General features: G+C 43.9%; 1 protein-coding gene across 6 annotated transcripts in view; it reads left to right on the top strand.

The window, feature by feature from the left end:
- Positions 1-4,845, top strand: part of SGO1 (shugoshin 1) — a 32,984-nt gene extending 28,139 nt beyond the window's left edge. For all 6 annotated transcript variants that reach the window (XM_077268889.1, XM_077268893.1, XM_077268894.1 and 3 more), the window contains 3 exons: positions 336-548; positions 2,345-2,540; positions 2,809-4,845. In XM_077268889.1, the coding sequence (XP_077125004.1) occupies positions 336-548; positions 2,345-2,540; positions 2,809-2,947 (548 nt within the window). In that variant the 3' untranslated portion in view covers positions 2,948-4,845. The remainder of the gene's footprint in view (positions 1-335; positions 549-2,344; positions 2,541-2,808) is intronic.
- Positions 4,846-24,574: the final 19,729 nt, after the last annotated feature.

Raw genomic sequence — 24,574 nt, 5'->3', positions numbered from 1 at the left:
TAGGGTCTAGTTCTCCATACAACACTGTAGACTTCACTTGAAAAGAGGCTTCTGGTATGGTAAGATTAAGTAGTTTACTGAGTCCCCACTGTCCCTGTACATCCTGCTAAGGTTTTTACACTTGTTGAGGACTTAACGCTATAATTTATTTTTAAGGCCAGTTTTGTTTTTCTCCCACCTTTCTGGTATGTAAAGTTGCTTAGCCTAAATTTCTGCAATAGTTGATTAAAACTGCAATAGTTGGACACCGTCAGTTACTTGTATTTTTTTTTTTTATTGCACTGAGTTCAGAACATGCTTATTCTGTGATCATTACATGTACTGTCAATGTTAAGTGATTGCAGATGTCTCGAGACGAAAGAAAAAAGCTAGAAGTAGTACGAAAGGTACGGTGGAGACTGATGCCAAACCTGCAGATGACGCCACAGAAAGAAGACGACAGATGGTCTCCTTACCAAGAGTGATAAAGACAGAAGAAAACTCCAAGCTAAGCAAGGATGGCCAGAGTGCACAGGAGAACCTGGTGCATTCTACAGACAAGAATATGTGTAGGCATTTACAATTGTTTTGTATCATTTCAGTATACACATTTGTATGGTTCTGTGGTTAAACGGTTTGTCCACTACTCGGACAAACTCTTCTCAATCCCTATGTTTTCCCCTGGTAAAGTAACACCTATACTCTCCTCCAGTGCCAGTGTCGTTCCTGCAGAGTTGACACTGACTCTTCCCAGCGATCGTGGAACGCTGTCACACAGCAGTAGCTCTCATTTCCTCCAGATGTATGTGATTTGTCGAACAAGAGTGAAGCAATCGTTTATTGGCTTGCAAGGGTCGCGTGACCTAATGTCACACAATCCCTGTGAGAGCCATTGACAACCCAGAAGAAGGTGAGTATAGGTGTTATTTTAAAAAGGGGGAAACCCAGAGATTGAGAAGAGTTTGTTCGAGGACAACTTCTTTAAAAATGCACTCCCATCAAAATTTTTATCCTCTTCGTATATTGAAAACCTCATCTTGTTTAGCACTGTGTACTTATAATAGCTAATTTAGCCCTTCTACCCGGTTAATTATTTTGCTTTCCAATTCGTCTGACATCACGTAATTAAAACTGACCAACTGAATCCTTATAAGCTCTGTGTAGAAGCATCGTCTCTTTTCCCTGTATGAGTCATCTTTAGAACTACAATTCTACCTCATGGAAAGTCCATGTCACCTTACCAGCCTGAAAATACCAGCCCCCAGCTGTCTGCTTTAGCAAGGCTGGTTGTTAAAAATGGGGGGGACCGCACACCGTATTTTAATTTTTTTATTTAAATAATTACAAAAACATAGTGGGGACCCCTCTATTCTTGATTTTGAAAAAAGACTTGCTGACAGCTGAGCTGTGAGTTTTGCCTGTCTGGCTACCAAAAATACAAGGGAACCCCTGCATTGCGTGTGTGGTGTGTTTTTAATTTTTTATAGCGTAGGAGCGTCTAATGATTACTCCATCAGTCTCTCCTGCTCTCGCTGTTATTAGCGTCAGCAGGTGTTGGATGATGGAAGCTGTAGTCCCATCCACTGACACCAGTGACCGGAGGTAAAATTTATACCTCCGATCACATCCGAGGCTGAGCACTCACGCTGTCATTTGACAGTGTGGGAACCGCGGCTCTCTGGCTGGCGGGGATGATTTCACTGTCGATCAAAAGCAGTGTTTGCTGCGCTGTCAAACACTGGGTGTTCGGGCAGCCGAACCCGAACAGTAATACTGACTTCCTGGTGAAGTCCGTGTTCGGTGTCTGTACCCGAACAGTAGGTGTTAAGTTCGGCATTCGTAATGTACTGTTCGGGTTCGCCCATCTCTAATAACTTATCCAAAGGATAGGTGATAACTTGCTGATTGTCCTGTTGCTGAGTTCCCATCATTGCCAAGAATGAGGCACTGAAATGACACATCGAAATGGAGCGGACTGTTGACCGCTGAAGATAAGAGTAGACCATTCTCTGATAAGGTGTAGGTCTGAGTATGCTCGGGTGCTAACCAAGTGACTTTGGCATTCTCAAAAAAAAAAAAATGTTCCAGTCCCCGCGACTATGTCTCACAGCTGTTCGCAGCCGCAACACATGCAGGCGTGGGGACTGGAACATAGTTAGATAATACCGTATCTGAGCACGTTCACTCATCACTAGTCTTCACTCTTCCAACCACAGAAGTGTTTGGGATAGCTGCCTAGTCTGCGACTGTTTGCTACATGGCTAATGGTTCTCAAATACACTGTTCTGGAAACTAGTGATGCACTCCTAAGACATTTAATGTGGGTTGTTGTGTGACTCGGGCCATTCTACCCATCTCATTTCAGGTGAACTAGAAGGAACTTCTGCAGCTCCTCGATTTAGCCTGGCAGATGTGACAAATCTGTCTGCAAGCTCTGGAAGTGCCGACTTTAAGAAACACTCCTTCCCGTTTTCTGATGACAGGAAAATATCTGCCGGTTGCATGAGGAGGAGGCGGAGATGTACAGTTACAGTCAGTTATGCCGAGCCAAGTCTCAACAAGTGAGTTCAAAGGTTGCTTTCCCCATGTGGACACCTGCAATAATTCTAGAAACATCTTCTTAGAACATGTTTATATTAAAAAAAAAAATAATTTTGTAATAAAGATGCCACATATACGCTTCAATATGACCTGTCAATAGTGGATTTCTGATTTTACTCTATCTTAATGCACTATTTCAGGATCATTCTCTCAGTGAGTTTGTCAAATGCAGATTAATCTGTTTCTGCCTCCTGAATAGCCATTTTCACAATGTCCTTTATTTTCTAGGAAGCTTAGAAGAGGTGATCCCTTCACAGATACTGAGTTTTTAAGTTCTCCAATATTCAAGAACAGTGATTCAAAGCGTAATTCAATGAACAGGAAGTCGCTGGCAAGATACAACGAAGCTTTTGTTGGCTGTCGTTGATGGACTAAAAATCTAGTAACTCTTCTCACTGTATATACTGTAAATAGGGTTTGTCTGGCGAGAACAAGATGCCTTTACTGTGGGTGGAGGTTCATATGAATTAGGATTACAAATCACATATGCAATATTTGGAGGTCTGCACATATCTGACTTTCTGCTGTCTGAATTCCAAGGAAACAGTAGTAGATGGATTTGTAATTAACACTGAATAGGAATCGTATTGCAGCTTTCAGAATACATGGGCATATGTGTTTTTACAGGGGAGTTCTCCGGTGCTGCTCATGGCCAGGGGAAAGAGGTGTTGCATCAAATTCTGCCTTTCAGAATTCATGAGCGATCAGTGCCTCTCGCCTCCCAATGTGTAAGGTACTGGTGCTGGAGATCCAGTATATTGTTGGAATAATAATCCTGGAACCTCTACCGCCATAGATAACCTGCCGAAAGATACATTCATTACCTCTGTAAAGTATGTTGCAGCTGAAACCTGAGTCCCGTCTTCCTCCACGTAAACTTTTACATGCTGTTGGCTAATAACGACGCCGGTGTCTAGGTGCTGTCATATTTGCTGCAGCAGTGGCATTTGTGCTTGTATAACGGCACACTTTACAATGGTGCCGCATTAGTATACAGGATGCCAAAGGCTGTGAGGTTTAGCCCACCCATCACTTGCCATAATTATGTAATTTTTTGCTTGGTGTAAACAACTCTTTTCTTCCGAAGCAGTCTATTTATTTATTTTTTTTGCTCCTGCGCCTATTCCTGCCACATGGCGCCCTCTTCCATATATTTAAATCTAGCATTTTTAGACAACTGTGCTTGGTCCTCAAGAAGACATCTACAGAAGAATGGAGGACCACTCCTATTTTGTTAAAAGACTAGATTTATATACAGGAAAGAGGACCATATCTCAAATTTCTTCCCAAAAAAAACAAAAAACAAACCTTATTCCAGAGAATAGTGGCTTTTACACCAAGTTAAAAAAAAGTAATCTAGTTATGACAAGGGATGGGTCCTTTAAAATCTTCAGAAAGGGGCCTCTTTGTAGGACCTCCAAAGTCACGACGGGATGCACTGCAGGGTTATTCTAAAGGTTAATCTCGCACAAGCCTGCTTGTACATTTTGCATAGTTTTTGCAGTATTATTTAACACGTGCATCTATGTATTTGTAAATATTTAAGTGTAGAAGCATTCACATTTCATATTATTGTCTGATGCCTTTATATTATATGTGATGCCACAGTGTAAAGCATTCCCCCAGCTTGTCTGTTCACAGATGACAGTGTGAGCCTATAGTCAGTCTTCAGCTCCATCAAGTAAAGCCAGGAAAAGCCGACAGGAGCGGAAGGCGCTATGTGCTCTATCTTAATCCATGTCTACCTTATTGACCCCATTCTATACAAAATAACAATATGAAACGTAAGCGAAGTCGCCTTTATGTACATTTTGCCACTTTCCATTCCTTATAGAAGTTACCCTTATATAGAAAATCTATCATAATGTTAGGTTTGCGCTTTTTTAGATTGACACATAAAATGGTTTTTATACTGATTAATAATTAATTTAAGTCTGAATCTTTATGAAACACTGTCAGATATACGCAAGAAATAACAAAAAAAAAAAAACTGCCATTTCTGCTTTTTTAGCACAGTAAGAATCAGCAACTTTGGAGTAACCTGCTTCAGTGGTAAAATGTGTAGGTCAATATAGGAAGGTATTGATGTTCAACTTTTCTCTTTACGCTGTGTATTTGTCTGCCTGGTAATATGAAAACGGCAGCTTATATATCAGCCACTGAAGAATTTTATTCATTGAGGATTGCTAATAGTAATAAAGCATTGCTTATGTAGTCTGGGGCCACTTTTATTGCTAATGTGTGAATAAATGATTTCTTTTGAAATCTGGATGTTTCAGTGTTTTTTTTTTTTTTTTTTTTTTTTTTTTTGTTTTAATGTTTGGAAAATGTTGACATGTGATATTGATATGTGTATAGGAAAGGAGTGTCGGCCCTATTATTTTTGTATTGTTTCCTTTGGCTGTGTGTGTAGTACATATAGGTGGGTGATGCCCTTCAGAGCTCAACATCCACCAATACATGCAAGGTTTTAATAGTGAGCTAATACCAGATTTATGTAAGTACTAGTAATGAGCGAATATACTCGTTACTCGAGATTTCTCAAGCGCGCTCGGGGGTCCTCCCGAGTATTTTTTTTTTAGTGCTCGGAGATTTAGTTGTTTTTTTTCGCCGCAGCTGGATGATTTACAGCTACTAGCCTGCTTGATTAGATGTGGGGATTCCCTAGCAACCAGGCAACCCCCACATGTACTCAGCCTGGCTAATAGCTGTAAATCATTCAGCAGAGGCGATGAAAATCTCCGAGCACTAAAAAATACACCCGAGCATGCCCGGGAAATCTCGAGTAACGAGTATATTTGCTCATCACTAGTAAATACCTTTTTTTTTTTTTTTTTCTTTGGGAAGGGGGCTACTTTTGCACACTAAAAGCTATTTTTGTTTGCAAAAAATAAATTGTTATAGCACAGGTTAAATGGTATGGCAAATTTATAGCTCACAAAGTTAACTGTCACAACACATGCATGGAAAGCCTGTTTGTTGGGCTTTCCATGCATGTATTGTAAAGGCACAGATGATTGGCCTCAGGGAGACCAAAACATCCAACACCGCGGAGACACCATCACGTGTTTCTCAACGCAGCGATCCAGAACACTGCCCCCATCCCTTATGGGAAATATGCAAATGCATGTAGAGTAGCTGCGGAGACACCATCACGTGTTTCTCAACGCAAGCAGTGAATAGCCAGGCCTTTCCCCGGGAAGGAACAACCACGGGAAGGGCAGCATCCAATAAAGGAAATGCCAAGCATGGTATCCATCCACAGACAGCTGTTTCGGGGTTTTTGCCCCTCATCAGTGTGCAGTAGGAATCTGGCTATTAGGAGCAGTGCCTAGTAAAAAGGCTTTAAAGGCACAGATGATTGGCCTCGGGGAGACCAAAACATCCATGGTAACATCTGTGGATGGATACCATGCTTGGCATAGGTGGTTTTCCTGTATTGGATGTTTTCCTTTATTGGATGCTGCCCTTCCCGTGGTTGTTCCTTCCCGGGGAAAGGCCTGGCTATTCACTGCTTGCGTTGAGAAACACGTGATGGTGTCTCCGCAGCTACTCTACATGCATTTGCATATTTCCCATAAGGGATGGGGGCAGTGTTCTGGATCGCTGCGTTGAGCAACACGTGATGGTGTCTCCGTGGTGTTGGATGTTTTGGTCTCCCCGAGGCCAATCATCTGTGCCTTTACAGCCTTTTTACTAGGCACTGCTCCTAATAGCCAGATTCCTACTCCACACTGATGAGGGGCAAAAACCCCGAAACAGCTGTCTGTGGATGGATACCATGCTTGGCATAGGTGGTTTTCCTGTATTGGATGTTTTCCTTTATTGGATGCTGCCCTTCCCGTGGTTGTTCCTTCCCGGGGAAAGGCCTGCATGTATTGTGACTGACACAGCCGTGACACATGCAGCTGCGGCACTGGACAGCTGATCAGCAGGAGCGATCCAGGTGTCCAGATTACCGATGCAGCTATTGGGCAAGTGCTATAGCTTGTCGAAATAAGAAGGAACCGAACATATTCGCTCATCTCTAGACTTAAGCATTTGTGGAAATTCCATCCAAATGGGAAATAACAGTATCTCTGCTAGTATACCCATTGAGAGCTGGGGCAGTCTGCACCCATAGAAAATAGTTCAATTTTCTCCTTCGCCTCATTGGGGGACACAGACCGTGGGTGTATGCTGCTGCCACTAGGAGGCTGACACTAAGCGATACAAAGAAAGTTAGCTCCTCCCCTGCAGTATACACCCTCCTCCTGGCTCTCAGCTAACCAGTTCTTGCTTAGTGTCCGTAGGGCATCCTGGAAGCCGCGCCCACACTATGGCGTGCTAAGGCGGCTCCGACCACCTTTTCTGGCGCTTCTTCCCTGGCACAGGAGCGATTGCTTCTCTCGGCAACGCCCCTCTATTCTACCCCTGGTATTGCTCACACCGGCTGCAGAAATTTAGGCCCCGGCTTGGGCCTATTCATGGAAGTCACTAGGCTCCACCCACATCGCATATGTGGCTCCGCCCCCGAATTGGCGCTTCTCGCTCTCTTCGAGACTTTACCACCTCTGCAGCTTCTGGTGGCCATCTTGGTCCACCCTGCCAGCACTCACACACGGGCTATGGTTTTGCATTAAAGGGGCACAACGACTCTGCATCCGGGTAAGGAAGTACTGCTCTCTTCCCCTTCATCTTCCCCCTGTGCTTAAAGACACATGTCCAGTATCTCCTGCCTGGTCTTAAATCGCTGAATAGGAGGATTTGTGGGTTATGATCTGCGCTGCCAGCTCATCCAGAAACAGACAAAATGTACAATTGAACAGTGGTTTATTCTACACGTTTCGGAGTGCATATGACTCCTTCAGGAAAATACCATTGTGGTATTTTCCTGAAGGACTCATGTGCACTCCGAAACGCGTAGAATAAACCACTGTTCAATTGTACATTTTGTCTGTTTCTGGATGAGCTGGCAGCGTGGATCATAACCCACAAATCCTCCTATGCAGCGATTTAGCTACGGTCGCGTGTCGACCGGCGGATCTGCGACAGCCGGCACTATGCCTATGAATCTTCATCAGGTGGGCAGTTACATTACTGGTGAATCTTCCTTTAAATCGTGAGATAAGACACTATCTGCGCTTTTTCTTTCCTACAAGGTATATTACTAGCCTGGTCTTAAACGTACACGACCACTATTCCGTGGTCTTAAAGGCACATGACCCGTATTCCCTGGTCTTAGGGGCGCATGACCAATATTTCATGGTCTTAAAGGCGCATGACCAATATTTCATGGTCTTAAGGGCACATGACCAGCATTCACTGGTCTTAAATGCACAGGACCAGCATTCCTTGGTCTTAAGGGCACATAACCAGTATTACCTAGACTTAAAGGCACAGAAACAGTATCCCCTCGTCTTAAAGGCATATGACCAGTCCGAAGCTGTTCACCCTAAATGAGCTCAGCAGCCCTCCGCCGCCTATCCCAGAGTACCTAGTTCTCTGAGTGGGCTTCGTCACTGCCGCAACCCATGGATTCTCTGACCAAGGGATTGAATCCCTCCGTGAAAACTCTGTGGCTCGGAGTGCTCACAGGACCAATATAGATGGTCCCTTTCCTTCATGCGAGCCGTCGGCTAGCAGGAGCCACAAGTTTTCTAGAAACGTACGCGCTCCTAGAAAACGGAAGTTTCAGTTCCTGATCCCTCACCAATGATTTGCTGAGAACAAGTCTCTGAATATGGATCTGATCTTGCCTTCGTTCTGGACTCCAGAATTTCAGAAAAGGATGGATTCGCCTATTGATATCATCAACCAATCTCTGTAGATTGATGAGGACTTTGGTTCTATTCTAGATCACGCAGTGTCCGTCATGAGGAAACTAAACTCCCTAGCAGAGCATTTGCCATTCACCCGGACAGGGAGCATCCGGATAAGCGATCTACTGGACAGAAACCTCTGCAAGTGCGGTATCCTTTTTCAGCCAATATGCAAACAAGTGGGGTGTCCCCTCCACGTATACCCACCTAAGACGTGAGCTGCCATGCATGGTCTGATTCTTAGGGGCGACAGGATCTTTTAAAGGGCACCGATCTCCCCACACCATCAATAAATGAGCACGTGGAGTGTCGCCTCCATGTATCCTCTTTTGCAGCCAGACCTAACGCCGGACAACCAGCCCTGTCCACCCGGGGACCTTAACTCTGTGGATGAATAGAGGCTCCCTTTTTGGCATCTGAACACCCCCCTCTGCATCTCCACTATTTAGCAGATGATGCAAGAAGGTGGACGATCCCTCTCCACTTCCCTGTTAAGAGGATGGTGGATCGAGGGTTCATCATTTTAACTCCGCACCATCAAAAGAGAGCGGCGATAGCAAGAGATGGCTTTTCCATTACGTCCATCAGGACAGCACAATGGAGGATGTCCTTCCTTTGACCTATAGCGGGACAGGATCATAGAGAGGTTAAAAGGACCCTCCACCCTCCAGTGTTTTTCCTGTCCCTACAGGGGACGGTTGTATGAGAGGTTGCTCCTAGAGTGAAGATAGCCTGTGGATTCTCTCACCCCTGTCAAGTGGACCGTGGCCGACTCCTCTTTGAGAGGTTCCTCAGCCAACAGTCAGCCTGTGCAATGGGCTCAGGGGGATCGTGCGGCTGGTCCAATCCTTCCCCCTGTCAAGTAGCCCAGGGTGGAAACTCCCCGGTGGGGAGTCCCTCAGCCCCAGAGACCAGTCGAGCGGACGGGCTCCTGGGTAGAGCCGCTTCCTCCCGGTGGGGGGCTCTCGGCTCGGACGCCAACCGGCAAAACACCTCTATGTCCGAAGGTCGTGTGGTGGAGAAGGCCGTGGCGCTTAGTGATGGAGCGCCGGCACATAGGTTTGGCGTGCGTTCCACGATGGAACACGGAAGGGGGCACAGGAGAAGCGTAATGGGGACGCCGCTTCCTTCCACGGTAGGCTTTCGGCGTTACCAGCTCCCCCTGTCTTCTAGCAGGTATGGAGCCAGCACAGGTGAGTGCATGGTTTAAATGTTGCATTGATGGCCTGGGCCTCTGGGCTGACTCTAGTCTCATGCCTTTGTGTCAAAGCTGTACCTGGAACCCATTTGCAGCTAGGCCTTGGACCTCTAGGCTATGGTAGGGCCATATGTCCAGGCTACATCTCATGACTGGACTTCAGTTAGTTGCAGGTTTTGTCTGCACAGAGCCTTATGATTGGGCTTCAGAGTGATTTTTTTTTTGGAAGCATGCTTTCCATTTTTTGGTTCAATAAACAAGTGTTTCACTTTTCTTTGCAACTTAACTACTCCGTCCGTAGGAGGACACAAGGTGTTAATTCAGCACATTGTCTCCCTGAAGACTGCCCTCCAGCTGCGGCTCATTAATTAGCTCCTTCGGGTGGAGTCAGTCTGACAAATGAGAGGTACTGTTCAGAGTGGAGATTTATCTGGACCTCTGATAGATTGCTCTTTTGCTTAAAAGTGTAGGCCTGGTCTCTTGTTTGGCACCTTCAAGCATGGCCTAGTCTTTCTGTGCATCATATCAAGTGCCTCCGTGCATAATACTGCATCATACTGCTTTTATGCATCATATGGAGGGTCTCTGTGCATGATACTGAATCATAGTACATCTATGCAACATATTGAGTGCCTCTGGGTTATCATACGGCATCATATTGCTTTATAGTTCCTATATGCATCATAGCGCTTCATAGTTACTTCGTGTATCATATTGCATCATATTGCTTCATGGTTCCTTTATGCATCAGAGTGCTTCATATTGCCTTTCTGCATCATATATTGCATCTCTGTTCCTATATGCACCATAGTGCTCATATTGCCTTTGTGTATCATATTGCTTTATGGTTCCTATATGCATCATAACGCTTCATATTGCCTCTGTGCATTAGATTACAGCATATTGCTTCATGGTTCCTATACACATCATAGCGCTTCATAATGCCTTTGTGCATTATATTACAGCATATTGCTTCATGGTTCCTATACGCATCATAGCACTGCATATTGCCTTTGTGCATTATATTACAGCATATTGCTTCATGGTTCCTATACGCATCATAGCACTGCATATTGCCTTTGTGCATTATATTACAGCATATTGCTTCATGGTTCCTATACGCATCATAGCGCTGCATATTACCTTTGAGCATTATATTACAGCATATTGCTTCATGGTTCCTATACGCATTATAGCGCTGCATATTGCCTTTGTGCATTATATTACAGCATATTGCTTCATGGTTCCTATACGCATCATAGCGCTTCATATTACCTTTGAGCATTATATTACAGCATATTGCTTCATGGTTCCTATAGGCATCATAGCTCTTCATATTGCCTTTGTGCATTATATTACAGCATATTGCTTCATGTTTCCTATACGCATCATAGCGCTTCATAGTGACTTTGTGTATTATATTACAGCATATTGCTTCATTGTTCCTATATGCACCATAGTGCTTCATATTGCCTTTGTGCATTATATTACAGCATATTACTTCTTTGTTCCTATATGCACCATTGTGCTTTATAGTTACTTCATGCATCATATTGCTTCATAGTTCCTATATGCATTATAGTGCTTCATTGTTCCTATATGCACCATAGCGCTTCATAGTTACTTCATGCATCATACTGCTTCATTATTCCTATATGCATCATATTGCTTCATTGTTCGTGTATGCATCATAGTGCTTCAGATTGCCTTTGTGCATCATATTTCTTCATAGTTGCTATATGCATTATAGCGCTTCATAGTGACTTTGCATCATATTGCATCGTATTGAATCAGATTACTTAATAGTGCCTTTGGACATCATATTGCATTATATTGCTTCATAGTTCCTATATGGATCATTTTGCATCATAGGGTTTTGGTGCCCTGTGCCTCAGGGGGTATCATTAGTGTGTCAGGCTTGGTGCTTTTTTCGCCTCTGGCGGTGAACCACTGGGTTAGACCTTCTGTCTTGTGCCTTGTGTGGCTGCACATTGTATCATCGGCCTACCACTTCACATTTTGTCTTGGGCCGCAACTCTGGATATGGAGTCCTTGTGTTTTTGGACCCAGATCCAGCTTCTGTTACTTTACTTCATTCTTTACAACAGGGCTTAGCAGGGTGGATTGATTTAAATCACGCCGATTTAAATCATGATTTAAATCACGATTTAAATCAAAAGATTTTTTTCTATTTAAATCGGATCGATTTAAATCATGATTTTAATCATGATTTAAATCACTGATTTAAATCAAAAGGTTTTTTTTAATATAAATCATGATTAAAATGAGAAGTGAGAGCAGTGCGCATGTGCGCCCATAGTTACACGGACAAAACTAGGGGCAACGATCTAACGCCAGGGTGAGGGGGGGACCCCAAAGTAAGTAAAAATCTTTTTTGTTTTACTATATGGCAATAGGTAGGTGTTTAAAAGCAGCATGTCTTAATTGTATAAACTATTAATAGCCTCCACATTTTGTTCATACTGCCCCTTTAATTCCACACTTCTAGCTTGGTTTCACTTTTGGTTTAGTTTCTTTTTCCATTCAGTTGACATGCCCAAACTTGTTGGATAGTCAGCAGTACTTGGCTGTAGTAACAATCAAACTTCATAAGTGATCTGTGTGAGCCATGGCAGGTCGTAAGAGAGACCCTATTTGGGTTCATTTTGTTGAGATGCCAGCAGCAGATCTTGGAAAGAAAGGTGCAAGAGCAAAGTGCAAATACTGTCAAAAGGATATCCAAGGACTTGTTTGCCGTTTGAAATCACATTATGAAAACTGCAACCAGAAGGGAAATGAAGATGTTGATAGTGAAGTGTTTCTTTGGTCATCTTCATCACCGCACTTCTCATGATGTTGCCTCATTCACGCCACCAGGCCTCGCATCTCTTTGTTGCATCGTTTGCATTTTGCACGCATGCCTGCCTTACCGATAGGCGAAGGAGCTTCATTAAAATATTCCCAAACTGGGTCTCTTTTACGGCCTGCTGCCATTATAAGGAAAGAATGTAATAAACCTCAGATCGTACACACAAACAGATCCAGACTTGTCTGTCTGTGGCTGTGCTGCAGTATTGTGCTCAAAGTTTCACTTTCATTTTTTTGTCTGCTTGCCCTTCCTCCTCAAAACACTTAGATTCACATTCTTCTTGTGTTGTGCAGATCTATTCCACTCCAAACAATCAGAAACATATTGTCTAACTTCTTGGACTTGGCACTGAAGGGGTTGATTCTGTATTCATAGGTTTGTAGAACAATAGGATTAAGGTCTTTTTCTCAACTCTGTTCATGTTGTAACATTTTTGCCATGAAGAAGAGGCTGGGACCTCTGCGGAGTCAAATTCAGTTTTGAGAACTGTGTAAGTAAAGCGAGCGTCTGTGATAATATAGGAGAGAAACTGCCCACTAATCCTACAGAAACCTCTGGAAGAGCATGGCATTGTGAATGTTACACATATACAGCCTTTATGCTACTGAGTTAAACAACTCAGCTTTATCTCATGATGGAAGAACCTTTGGATGGTAAAATATTTTCCTCAAAAAGCAGTTTATTGAAAAAAATCCGATTTAAATCAAAAAAATCCGATTTAAATCAAAAAAATCCGATTTTTTTGATTTTTTTTTAAAAAACATTGATTTTTATCCACCCTGGGGCTTAGTCAAGCAAACAGATATGCTTGAATTGTCTTAGTAGAATTTGCATTTCTTCTGTTTGGAACAGATCTGTCAGGTAGATTCTACCTTGAGTGCTAAAGGCAAGTCTATTACATAATTAGCTTTAAAAGATGACATATGTCATTTTGGTACATCCTATAAAAGGACATACTACTGTCCTGGGAATGGGAAAAATCCCACGAGCTGAAAGGAAGGATTCCTTCCTCCTTGGAATGATTTGCCCTAAAATATTAGGACCATCTACAATTTGCATAGTTTTGGGCACTCCCTCAAAACACATTTGTTCAGAGCGGCCTATCACGTTCCCTAATCAGTCATTTTATGTTTGTGTGTGTGTAGCCCATTCACTATCTCCATCTATCCCCCACCCCCTGAAGATGGCTGTGCCATCATTGTTATACAACATTGTTAATACACACTTGTACATTGTATCTTCCCCGCCTCATTGTAGATTGAACTCTCACGAGCAGGGTCTTTATTTTGCTTTAATTATTATATGGTGGTTACTTATGACTGTTGCGTTTGAAACTGTCAAGCTGTAAAGCGCTGCGGAATATGTTGACTTTATATAAAGTTTATTGTTGTTGTTATTATTGATCCTTCCCAAACTCTACATTCGGCAATCAGACAGATTCTTGTCCCATAAGTCTGTTGCGGTTTGTTTTCCAGGGTCATCAGCACTGCCTTCTGTACCTTGTGGTGAAGTAGCAGTACTGTCGTGTGGCAGAGGATCCCATACTCGCGGCTCCTACAGCAGTCACGGCTCCTAAGATAAATGAAACTGGATCCAGGGCTCTTACTGTTAAGACCCCATAGTCTCACTGCCTCACAGTAGATAATCTCCCTCCGTAATGGGGAAGAGACCTACTTTTTCTGTAGCCATGGAATATGGTTACTCCCACAATGGCAGTCTGAGTGTATAAAGATCCCTGAGAAGATTGCCTCTTGGGATATGTATGTGCGTATATGCATATATGGACAAATAGTCGACATACTTATAATGTCTGGACTAATGACTCGTATAAATGCAGTTTCGAATAATTTCAAGTGTCGGAAGATTTTTAATAGCACCACCACCTTCATCGATTCAGAGTACAGACTCCCTGTGTCTAACATCAAGGAAAACAGGAGTGATGATCCACGTTTCTCTTTCAGCGCTTCTAATAGAAGCCCAGCATTGGTAATGGCAGGAGATATTACCTGCCGGATGGTGTATTCCTTAGTTTCAATAATATCCAACCCTTACTTGGGATTAGACATCTAAGGATTTAGAATAGACGTGGTCTCCTGGATGAGTAATGTGTGTACATCCCAATGCTCTGCCATTATCCGTGTACTAACTGTTATTGGTTTGATCTTTCCGCAGTCCAGGGCCTCTGTCCTGCAGGTCTCCTTCTAGTACGGTAAGCTGGCCTGTAACCAAGGCTTAACCTGAGCCCAGAAGGACCGATGAAGGAACAGTCCTGTTATAAGCACATGCAGCTTATTATTGGTTGGTACAGTCCTCATTGTGTGGTGGCTGTGACTTTCACTATATTTTGCTGGGCAGTAAGGTTTTCTAACCTTATTCTGGGGCTGCGATGTCTATAAGTATCTATCACAATAAATAACTTGCTGTGGTTCATTATTGGTATTGGAGTACAATGGGTGAATTTCCCTCTCTGTTTCTGATGCTTATTTCGTTTACCACATTCATACTGAAATTTGGCCATTATAGATGTATACCAGGCACTCACTACGGTGATTTTCTTTGCGGATCTCTCTAGATATCTATGGTTTTTCTGATCTTTCAGATCCTTTATATATTTAGTCTGTTTTTTGCCTGGGACTTTGATTCCTGGGCTTCTGTACCCACCCTGGGAGAGTTTCTTTGGTATTCTCCATTGTGCTGTCCTGAGGGACGTAAGGGAAAAAGGGAATTAGACCTACCGGTAATTCGGTTTCCAGGTAGTCCCTCAGGACAGCACCCTTAGTTCCCTCCCTTATGTTTCTCTTTTTAGGCTTGTACGGGATTAATCTACCGGCAGATCGTTCGTCCTTTGAGTCACCATGGCTCGAAAGTAAGATGAAGCCGTTAAATGGATTATAACACACGTGTTTGTAAGGGCATGTTTAGACCATTTATTTCCATCCTTCTGTGGTACTTTGAAAAAACACTGGAGGGTGGAGGTGGGAGGGTCCTTTAAACCTCTCTATGATCCTGTCCCGCTATAGGTCAAAGGAAGGACATCCTCCATTGTGCTGTCCTGAGGGACTACCTGGAAACCGAATTACCGGTAGGTCTAATTCCCTTTTTCCTGACCACCTGCATGCAGCCGTGCATTCTGCCACTTGACATTAACCGGGTAGAATCTCCTGTGGTATACCTACCAGTACCCCTGCCCGATGGGTCATCAATTAAAAATACAACGGACTGTCAGATAGCAAATCTGGTTTGTTCCATCTTGCGACCTCCGGTCAGCGCTCTACCCTTCCTTAGCCGCCGCATGTGTGGCTAGAGCAATAGTCTCCTGGTCAGATACCTTAACTACGTTGATTTCCAACAGTAACCTCCCGAAGACGGTACAGCTGGTCAATCAAATTTCTTGAGCGAGGGGATTAGCTGCTTCACGCCTCTCGGATGCGTCTACTTGCGCGGTGCTGTCAGCAGCGAATGCCATTGCACTCAGAAGGACATTATAGCTCAGAATGGAAGCGTACTCTGCGTTCAAAAGGCCTCTGACATCACTCCCTTACTAGAGTGATCGGTTATTCGGTGAGAAGTTAGGAGTGTTCCCCACACAGGAACAAAGGATCGCATGTTTCCTATAGACCCAACCAGCAGTGGATCAGTTGTCCAGGACGGTCTAGATCTAAGGGATCTTGGTTCCAAAAAGGGGACCGAAAGGTAAGACCGACCTTGAACCTCAACTTCTACCAAGCTTGACAAGGTCCCCCTTCTTCGGCTGGAGTTCCTCCACTCAGCCATTACTTCAGCGGAAAAAGGCTAAGTTTCTGGCATCCACCGACATTTGTGAGCTTACCTTCACATTCCTATGTTTTTCCCTCTTCAAAAATTCCTTCGCTTTCCCTTTCGCGAACAGCATTTTCAAATCACGACCATGTCTTTCGGCCTTGCTACCGCACCCAGAGTGTTCGCAAGGGTTATGGCGGCTGTCATGTTCCTCTTGCACCCTAGAGGCATGGCCGTCCTGCACTATCTGGTCGACTTTCTAGCCGCTCTTGCAGCCCTGCGCTGACTCGTCTATATCCTGCAATACCCTCTCTCCTGGGCTGGCAGCTAAACTTAGACAAGTTTTTCTTCATTTACAGCCCAGCAGATATCCTTTTTGAGGATTGTCCTGGAATCTTCCAGAAGGTTGGTGATTCTCCCTTGAGACATGGCCGTGGCCCTTCAACAGGGAGCTCGCGCACTTGTTCACTCATCCCCTCATTCCAGGTTCTGAGGAAAATTGGTGACTACAATGGAAGCGGTTTCCTTCCCTCCTCTCGTTTTCTGCAGGTCAAACAGGCTTTCAGAGGGTAGTCTCTGAGCTCCTTCCTCATCCAGGAGAGATTCTCCCAGTTCAATGGTTATTAGTGACTACCGATGCCAGTCCTCTTCTCCTGATCATTGATCTGGGGATCCGAACGGTACAGCTAGTTCTACAGCAGGTCCACTGCCTTCTGGCGGGTCACCACATCCGATTCAATTGGACAATCCCACATCTGTGCCATAAGTCAATCATCTAGCAGGTACCCACGGTCAGGTGTCATGGCCAAGGTACCTCACTTTCTCTGTTGGGCCACGATCTATCATTCGGTGATCTCGGCACTACACATCTCAGGAGTAGAACTCTGGGTGGCCATCAGGGTCCCACCTCATGTGAGTGGGAACTTCACACGGAAGTCTTCCTTCAGATCTGTCTTCTCTGGAGCACTCCAGATGTAGGTCGGATGGCGTCCATACTGAACGCCAATGTACTCAAGTTCATGGTTAGAGCCTCCAGATCCAAAAGCCATCACAGTGCATGCTCTGGTTCTTCCATGGTACCAGTTTCCATAACCCCTCATCCACTACTTCCGAGATCTTTTTGGAAGCAGGAAGGGCCCCAGTGATCCTGGGAGATCCGCACTGACCATGTCAGGTTTTCTCGTTTGCAGAACTAGTATTTTTCCGTCTTATTGCACCAAAACTGCAACTATGGACTTCTCGCAGGGAGTCTTCACATGTGGTTCTTCCCTATCGCATACTGTTAGATCTTTGGGACCTTAATGGTCCTGGGAGTCTTACAGTAGACTCCTTTTGATCCGGACAGACTTTACTATCAGGGAAGGTCGCCCTTTTTTCTCTGCGATCTCCTCATCCTGACGAGTCTTCTGAGCTTGCAGCTCTGTTCTTTCAGACTTTTTTCCTTATTACTATCAAGGCAAGGTTGTCCTCAGGCCATCCCCTTCCCTTGTTACCAAGGTGGTATACTATTCCCACTGTTATGAGGGCATCGTTCTTCCCTCATCTCTTTCGGCACCAGTTAACAAAACGGAATGGGTTCCCCATATTCTGGACGAGGTGAGTGTTCTGAGTAGGTACATCTCGAGGACGGCGTCCTTCCGAAGGTTGGTACTTTATTTAGACTACCTCACGGTAAGAGGACGGCTTCCTGACGGTTACAGGAAGGGTTTAGCCGTTTCATCGGCCATGTTAGTCTGGTGGATTCGTTACACCATCCAGGAGTCCTTCCGTGTTAGATGTCAGCCTATCTCCCTGTCTATCGAGGTTTCTTGGGTTCTAGGCACCAGGCGTCAGCAAAGCACGCTTGCGGGTTCGTTCAGTCCGCATGCATTCTTGAAGCACTCTTAATTCCCAGACTTTCACAGATGTGAGTCTGGGCAGGCGGACTATGCAGGCCACGGTGGCGCACTTGTAAGTAGCCGTTTCGCAAGGCCTGATCTGATGTTGTCCCCACCCAGGGACTGCTTTGGGACATCCCACGGTCTGTCTCCCAATGAAGCGAAGGAGAAATAGGGATTTTTGTGTACTCAACGTAAAATCCTTTTCTCTGAGCCATTCATTGGGGGACAGAGCTCCCACCCTATTATTAGCTTGTGCTTGTTTTATAAATTGACATGCTATACACTCATATATTGTTATTGATCTCCTACTGCTTTTGCACCGAACTGGTTAGCTGAGAGCCAGCAGGAGGCTGTATACTGCAGGGGAGGAGCTAACTTTCTTTGTATCACTTAGTGTCAGCCTCCTAGTGGCAGCAGCATACACCCACGGTCTGTGTCCCCCAATGAATGGCTCGGAGAAAAGGATTTTACGGTGAGTACACAAAAATCCCTATTTTTTTACTTCAAGGGTCACCATAGTTGGCATGGACAGTTGTCCTTCGAGCACAGACTGTGTGACCCAACTAGCAAATAAGCTTCTACAGTTTATATCGTTAACTGGGGGGCGAGGGAGAGACCTGTCAGTCACCTGCAGCAGCACTGGAAGACCTGGCCAGGGGTTGAGCTGGACTAGTCTATTCTATTCTCTGTCCCTGGTTCCCATCCAGATGTTTAAATTATATTTTCTGACACGTTGGAGAAATTCAGAGAATGATACACTTTGTTGCAATTGTGCAGCCAGGCTGTGATTATCCCCTTAATCCCATATGACGTACTATCCCGTCAAGGTGACCTGGGACTTAATCCCCAGTGACGGGATAGTACGTCATATGCGATCGGCCGCGCTTACGGCTGACTATCGCAGCTGACATCCGGCACTATGTGCCAGGAGCGGTCACGGACCGCCCTCGGCACATTAACCCCCGGCACACTGCGATCAAACATGATCGCAGTGTTCCGGCAGCATAGGAAAGCATCACGCAGGGAGGGGGCTCCCTGCGTGCTTCCCTGAGACCCTCGGTACAAGGCGATATGCTCACCTTGTACCGAGCGTCTCCTCCCTGCAAGCCCCGGATCCAAAATGGCCGCGGGGCTACTTCCGGGTCCTGCAGGGAGGTGGCTTACCAAGTGCCTGCTCAGAGCAGGCGCTGGTAAGCCAGGAGCAGGGCACGTCAGATCGCTGATCTGACACAGTATACACTATACAGTGATGTCCCCCCTGGGACAAAGTAAAAAAGTAAAAAAAAATAATTTTTAAATGTGTAGAAAAAAAATATATATAAAAAAATTCCTAAATAAAGAAAAAATATATATATTCCCATAAAGACATTTCTTTATCTAAATAATAAAAAACAGTAACAGTACACATATTTAGTATCACCGCCTCCGTAACGACCCGACCTATAAAACTCCCATTAGTTAACCCATTCAGTGAACACCGTAAGAAAAAAAAAAAAAAAAACAGGCAAAAAACGCTTTATTATATTGCCGAACAAAAAGTGGAATAACACGCGATCAAAAAGACGGATATAAATAAGCATGGTACCGCTGAAAACGTCATCTTGTCCCGCAAAAGACGAGCTGCCACACAGCATCATCAGCAAAAAAATAAAAAAGTTATAGTCCTCAGAATAAAGCGATGCAAAAATAATTATTTTTTCTATAAAATAGTTTTTATCGTATAAAAGCGGCAAAACATAAAAAAATTAGGTAAATGATGTATCGCTGTAATCGTACTGACCCGAAGAATAAAGCTGCTTTATCCATTTTACTAAACGTGGAACGTTATAAACGCCCCCCCCCCCCCCCCAAAAAAAAAGAAGAAATTCACTAATAGCTGGTTTTTGGTCATTCTGCCTCACAAAATCGGAATTAAAAAGCGATCAAAAAATGTCATGTGCCCAGAAATGGTACCAATAAAAACTTCAACTCGTCCCGCAAAAAACAAGACCTCACATGACTCTGGGGACCAAAATATGGAAAAATTATAGCTCTCAAAATGTGGTAACGCAAAAAATTTTTTTTGCAATAAAAAGCGTCTTTTAGTGTGTGACAGCTGTCAATCATAAAAATCTGCTAAAAAACCCGCTATAAAAGTAAATCAAACCCCCCTTCATCACCCCTTTAGTTAGGGAAAATTAAAAAAATGTATTTATTTCCATTTTCCCGTTAGAATTGGGGTTAGGGGTGGGGCTAGGGTTAGGGCTACAGTTCGGGTTGGGGCTAGGGTTAGGGCTGGGGCTAAAGTTAGGGTTGGGGCTAAAGTTAGGGTTAGGATTACATTTACGGTTGGGATTAGGGTTAGGGGTGTGTCAGGGTTAGGGGTGTGTCAGGGTTAGGGGGGTGGTTAGGGTTATGGTTGGGATTAGGGTTAGGGGTGTGTTTGGGATAGGGTTTCAGTTAGAATTGGGTGTTTCCACTGTTTACGCACATCAGGGCTCTCCAAACGCGACATGGTGTCCGGATCTCAATTCCAGCCAATTCTGCGTTGAAAAAGTAAAACAGTGCTCCTTCCCTTCCGAGCTCTCCCATGCACCGAAACAGGGGTTTACCCCAACATATGGGGTATCAGCATACTCAGGACAAATTGGACAACAACTATTGGGGTCCAATTTCTCTTGTTACCCTTGGGAAAATAAAAATTTGGGGGCCAAAAAAACATTTTTGTGGGAAAAAAAATAATTTTTATTTTCACGACTCTGCGTTATAAACTGTAGTGAAACACTTGGAGGTTCAAAGTTTTCACAACACATCTAGATAAGTTCCATGGGGGGTCTAGTTTCCAAAATGGTGTCACTTGTGGGGGGTTTCTACTGTTTAGGTGCATCAGGGTCTCTGCAAATGCAACATGACGCCTGCAGACCAATCCATCTAAGTCTGCATTCCAAATGGCGCTCCTTCCCTTCCGAGCTCTGCCATGCGCCCAAACGGTGGTTCCCCCCCACATATAGGGTATTAGCATACTGAGGACAAATTGAATAACAATTTTTGGGGTCGAATTTCTCCTGTTACCCTTGGGAAAATACAAAACTGGGGGCTAAAAAATAATTTTTGTGAAAAAAATATATATATTTTCACTTCTCTGCGTTATAAACTGTAGTGAAACACTTTTGGGTTCAAAACTGTCAATACACATCTAGATAAGTTCCTTAGGGGGTCTACTTTCCAAAATGGTGTCACTTGTGGGGGGTGTCAATGTTTAGGCACATCAGGGGCTCTCCAAACGCAACATGGCGTCCCATCTCAATTCCAGTCAATTTTGCATTGAAAAGTCAAACGGCGCTCATTCCCTTCGGAGCTCTGCCATGCGCCCAAAGAGTGGTTTACCCCCACATCTGGGTATCGGCGCACTCAGAACAAATGGCACAACAACTTTGGGTGTCCAATTTATTCTCTTACCCTTGGAAAAATAAAAAATTGGGGGCGAAAAGATCATAATTGTGAAAAAATATTTTTTATTTTGACGGCTCTGTGTTATAAACTTCTGTGAAGCACTTGGTGGGTCAAAGTGCTCACCACACATCTAGAAAAGTTCCTAAGGGGGTCTACTTTCCAAAATGGTTTTACTTGTTGGGGGTTTCAATGTTTAGGCACATCAGGGGCTCTACAAACGCAACATGGCGTCCCATCTCAATTCCAGTCAATTTTGCATTGAAAAGTCAAACGGCGCTCCTTCCCTTCCGAGCTCTGCCATGCACCCAAACAGTGGTTTATCCCCAACATATGGGGCATCAGCATACTCAGGACAAATTGTACAACAACTTTTGGGGTCCATGTGCTCCTGTTACCCTTGGTAAAATAAAACAAATTGGAGCTGAAGGAAATTTTTTGTGAAAAAAAAGTTAAATGTTAATTTTTTTGAAAACATTCCAAAAATTCCTGTAGAACATCTGAAGGGTTAATAAACTTCTTGAATGTGGTTTTGAGCACCTTGAGGGGTGCAGTTTTTAGAATGGTGTCACACTTGGTTATGTTCTATCATATAGACCCCTCAAAATGACTTCAAATGTGATGTGGTCCCTAAAAAATATTGGTGTTGTAAAAATGAGAAATTACTGGTCAACTTTTAACCCTTATAACTCCCTAAAAAAAAAAAATTTTGGTTCCAAAATTGTGCTGATGTAAAGTAGACATGTGGGAAATGTTACTTATTAATTATTTTGTGACACATATCTGTGATTTAAGGGCATAAAAATTCAAAGTTAGAAAATTGCAAAATTTTCAATATTTTCGCCAAATTTCCGTTTTTTTCACAAATAAACGCAAGTTCTGTCGAAGAAATTTTACCACTATCATGAAGTACAATATGTCACGAGAAAACAATGTCAGAATCGCCAAGATCCATTGAAGCGTGCCAGACTTATAACCTCATAAAGGGACAGTGGTCAGAATTGTAAAAATTGGCCCGGTCATTAACGTGCAAACCATCCTTGGGGCTTAAGGGGTTAATGGTTCGGTGGTTTGGGCAGCATGATTTGCCTGACTGGTTCCCTTTTCAGTTGATGGAAAATGAATCATCACCACTCTAACAGCTAACCACTTCAGTGGTTTTGAGCTTCTGATAACCACTTCATTCTTCAAAAGCCACAAAGTGATGTCAAGGGAATGCCATTTAAAAAAAATAAATGAATTAAAAAATAAAAAATCTTCTGCAAACACTGATGTGCTGGTAGGAAAAATTAAACCTAAAATATGCTCAGTTTTTTGTGTATTTTGGATTTTTTTTTCCCCCATTCATTAAAATAAGTGAAAAACGCTGAAAGAATTGAAACTCCAAATTAACAAGGCAAAAATAAGCAACGTATGCAAGAGATTTCAGAAATATCATTCAATTTGCTGCAACAGTAAAATGCTGTTTTTTTTTTTTTTCTTTTAATATGGCGGCAAGACAATTCAACCCCACAGCACTGAGACTGTACATAAAGTGCAGCACAGATTCATGTCAACTAAAGCCGAGATCCTTGTATTGGGAACAGGGCAGACCTTTATAGGACATTTCGTAACTTTCCCAAATTACTATGAAATAATTTACATCACATCCTGCACTGTACTACTGTACCCAATTTATTATATATTTTAGGAGTCAGTCCATTTTATGCCAACACCAACTCCACAACTGACTCCACAACCCTGGTTTGAACACTGCCTTAGACTGGTTTCACATTTGCGGATGAGGGCTTTGCGGAGGACTGTGTAGCTCCTCCGTTAAGCCCTGCCCACTGCTGCGCCTCTTACTTCAGCTCCGCCTACGTCGCATGCATCCTGCGTACCCTATCTTCAACATAGGTTACGCAGGCCATGTGGATACCTCCGCATGTGTCATTTTCACGCTACGCCGACCTGCGTAGAACACAACGTGTTGCATTTTGTTGCGGTCGGCACAGCGTGAAAACAACACATGCGGAGGCATCCACATGGCCTGCGTACCCAATGTTAAAGATAGGGTACGCAGGACGCATGCCGACGTAGGCGGAGCTGAAGAGACACGGCAGTGGGCGGGGCTTAAATGAGGAACTACGCAGTCCTCTGCAAATGTGAAACCAGCCTTAGGCCTCTTTCACACTAGCGTTGTGCAACGTACGTCGCAGTGCGTCGTTTAGGGGAAAAAACGCATCCTGCAAAGTTGTCTGCAGGATGCGTTTTTTCCGCATAGGCTAACATTAGCGACGCATTGCCACACGTCGCAACCGTCGTGCTGTGGCTGACCGTCGGCACCAAAAAATGTTGCATGTAACGTTTTTTGGTGCGTCGTGTCCGCCCCCTCCTCCCCGCAACTCACAATGGGGCAGCGGATGCGTTGAAAAACTGCATCCGCTGCCCCCGTTGTGCAGCGCTTTCACAGCATGCGTCGGTACGTCGGCACGACGCATTGCATCGTGCGTCGTATGACGCTAGCGTCAAAGTAGCCTTACTGTGATTTCATCAGACAGACAGTGATGATGTCTGGGCTTCTCAATCTGTAGTGTGCAGAATAAGATCTTGTATAATAAAGCTGCATCTCCAGCTGCGCCTCAAGGACAGTCGGTGTCCCTCTGGTGGGATTTGCATCTCATTTGAGTAACACTACTCTAGGGAATCCTGAAAGGAAAAGGCTCCTGTTTCATACATTTATTCCCTAAATCACACATCAAGCCTTCATCCGAGTTGGGGGTTTTAAACAGCACTTTTGTTTTCTTGGATAAATAAGTGGTCATCTTGCGTACCTTATGTCAAACGAAACAAAATGTATTCTGTTAAAATTCATATGTGGACTTCTCACTTAAAAATGATGTTTATCATTTGCAAACTAAAAATGTAAGCCTAATTTTTCAGTGGGTTTGGCCTCATGTCTTCGGGCTTAGCTTTGTCTTCATACCTCCGGGCTTGGCGTCAGACATGCCTTGTGCCTTTGTGCTTGTCTATGACTTGATATGTAGCTATACTCTTTATTGTCTAGAAGTTTTCCTGT

This window comes from Ranitomeya variabilis, chromosome 6 (assembly GCF_051348905.1).
Source record: "Ranitomeya variabilis isolate aRanVar5 chromosome 6, aRanVar5.hap1, whole genome shotgun sequence".
In the NCBI taxonomy this organism is placed as follows: Eukaryota; Metazoa; Chordata; class Amphibia; order Anura; family Dendrobatidae; genus Ranitomeya; species Ranitomeya variabilis.
Note: the sequence above shows the minus strand (reverse complement) of the source record. Positions and strands in the feature narration are given on the sequence as shown.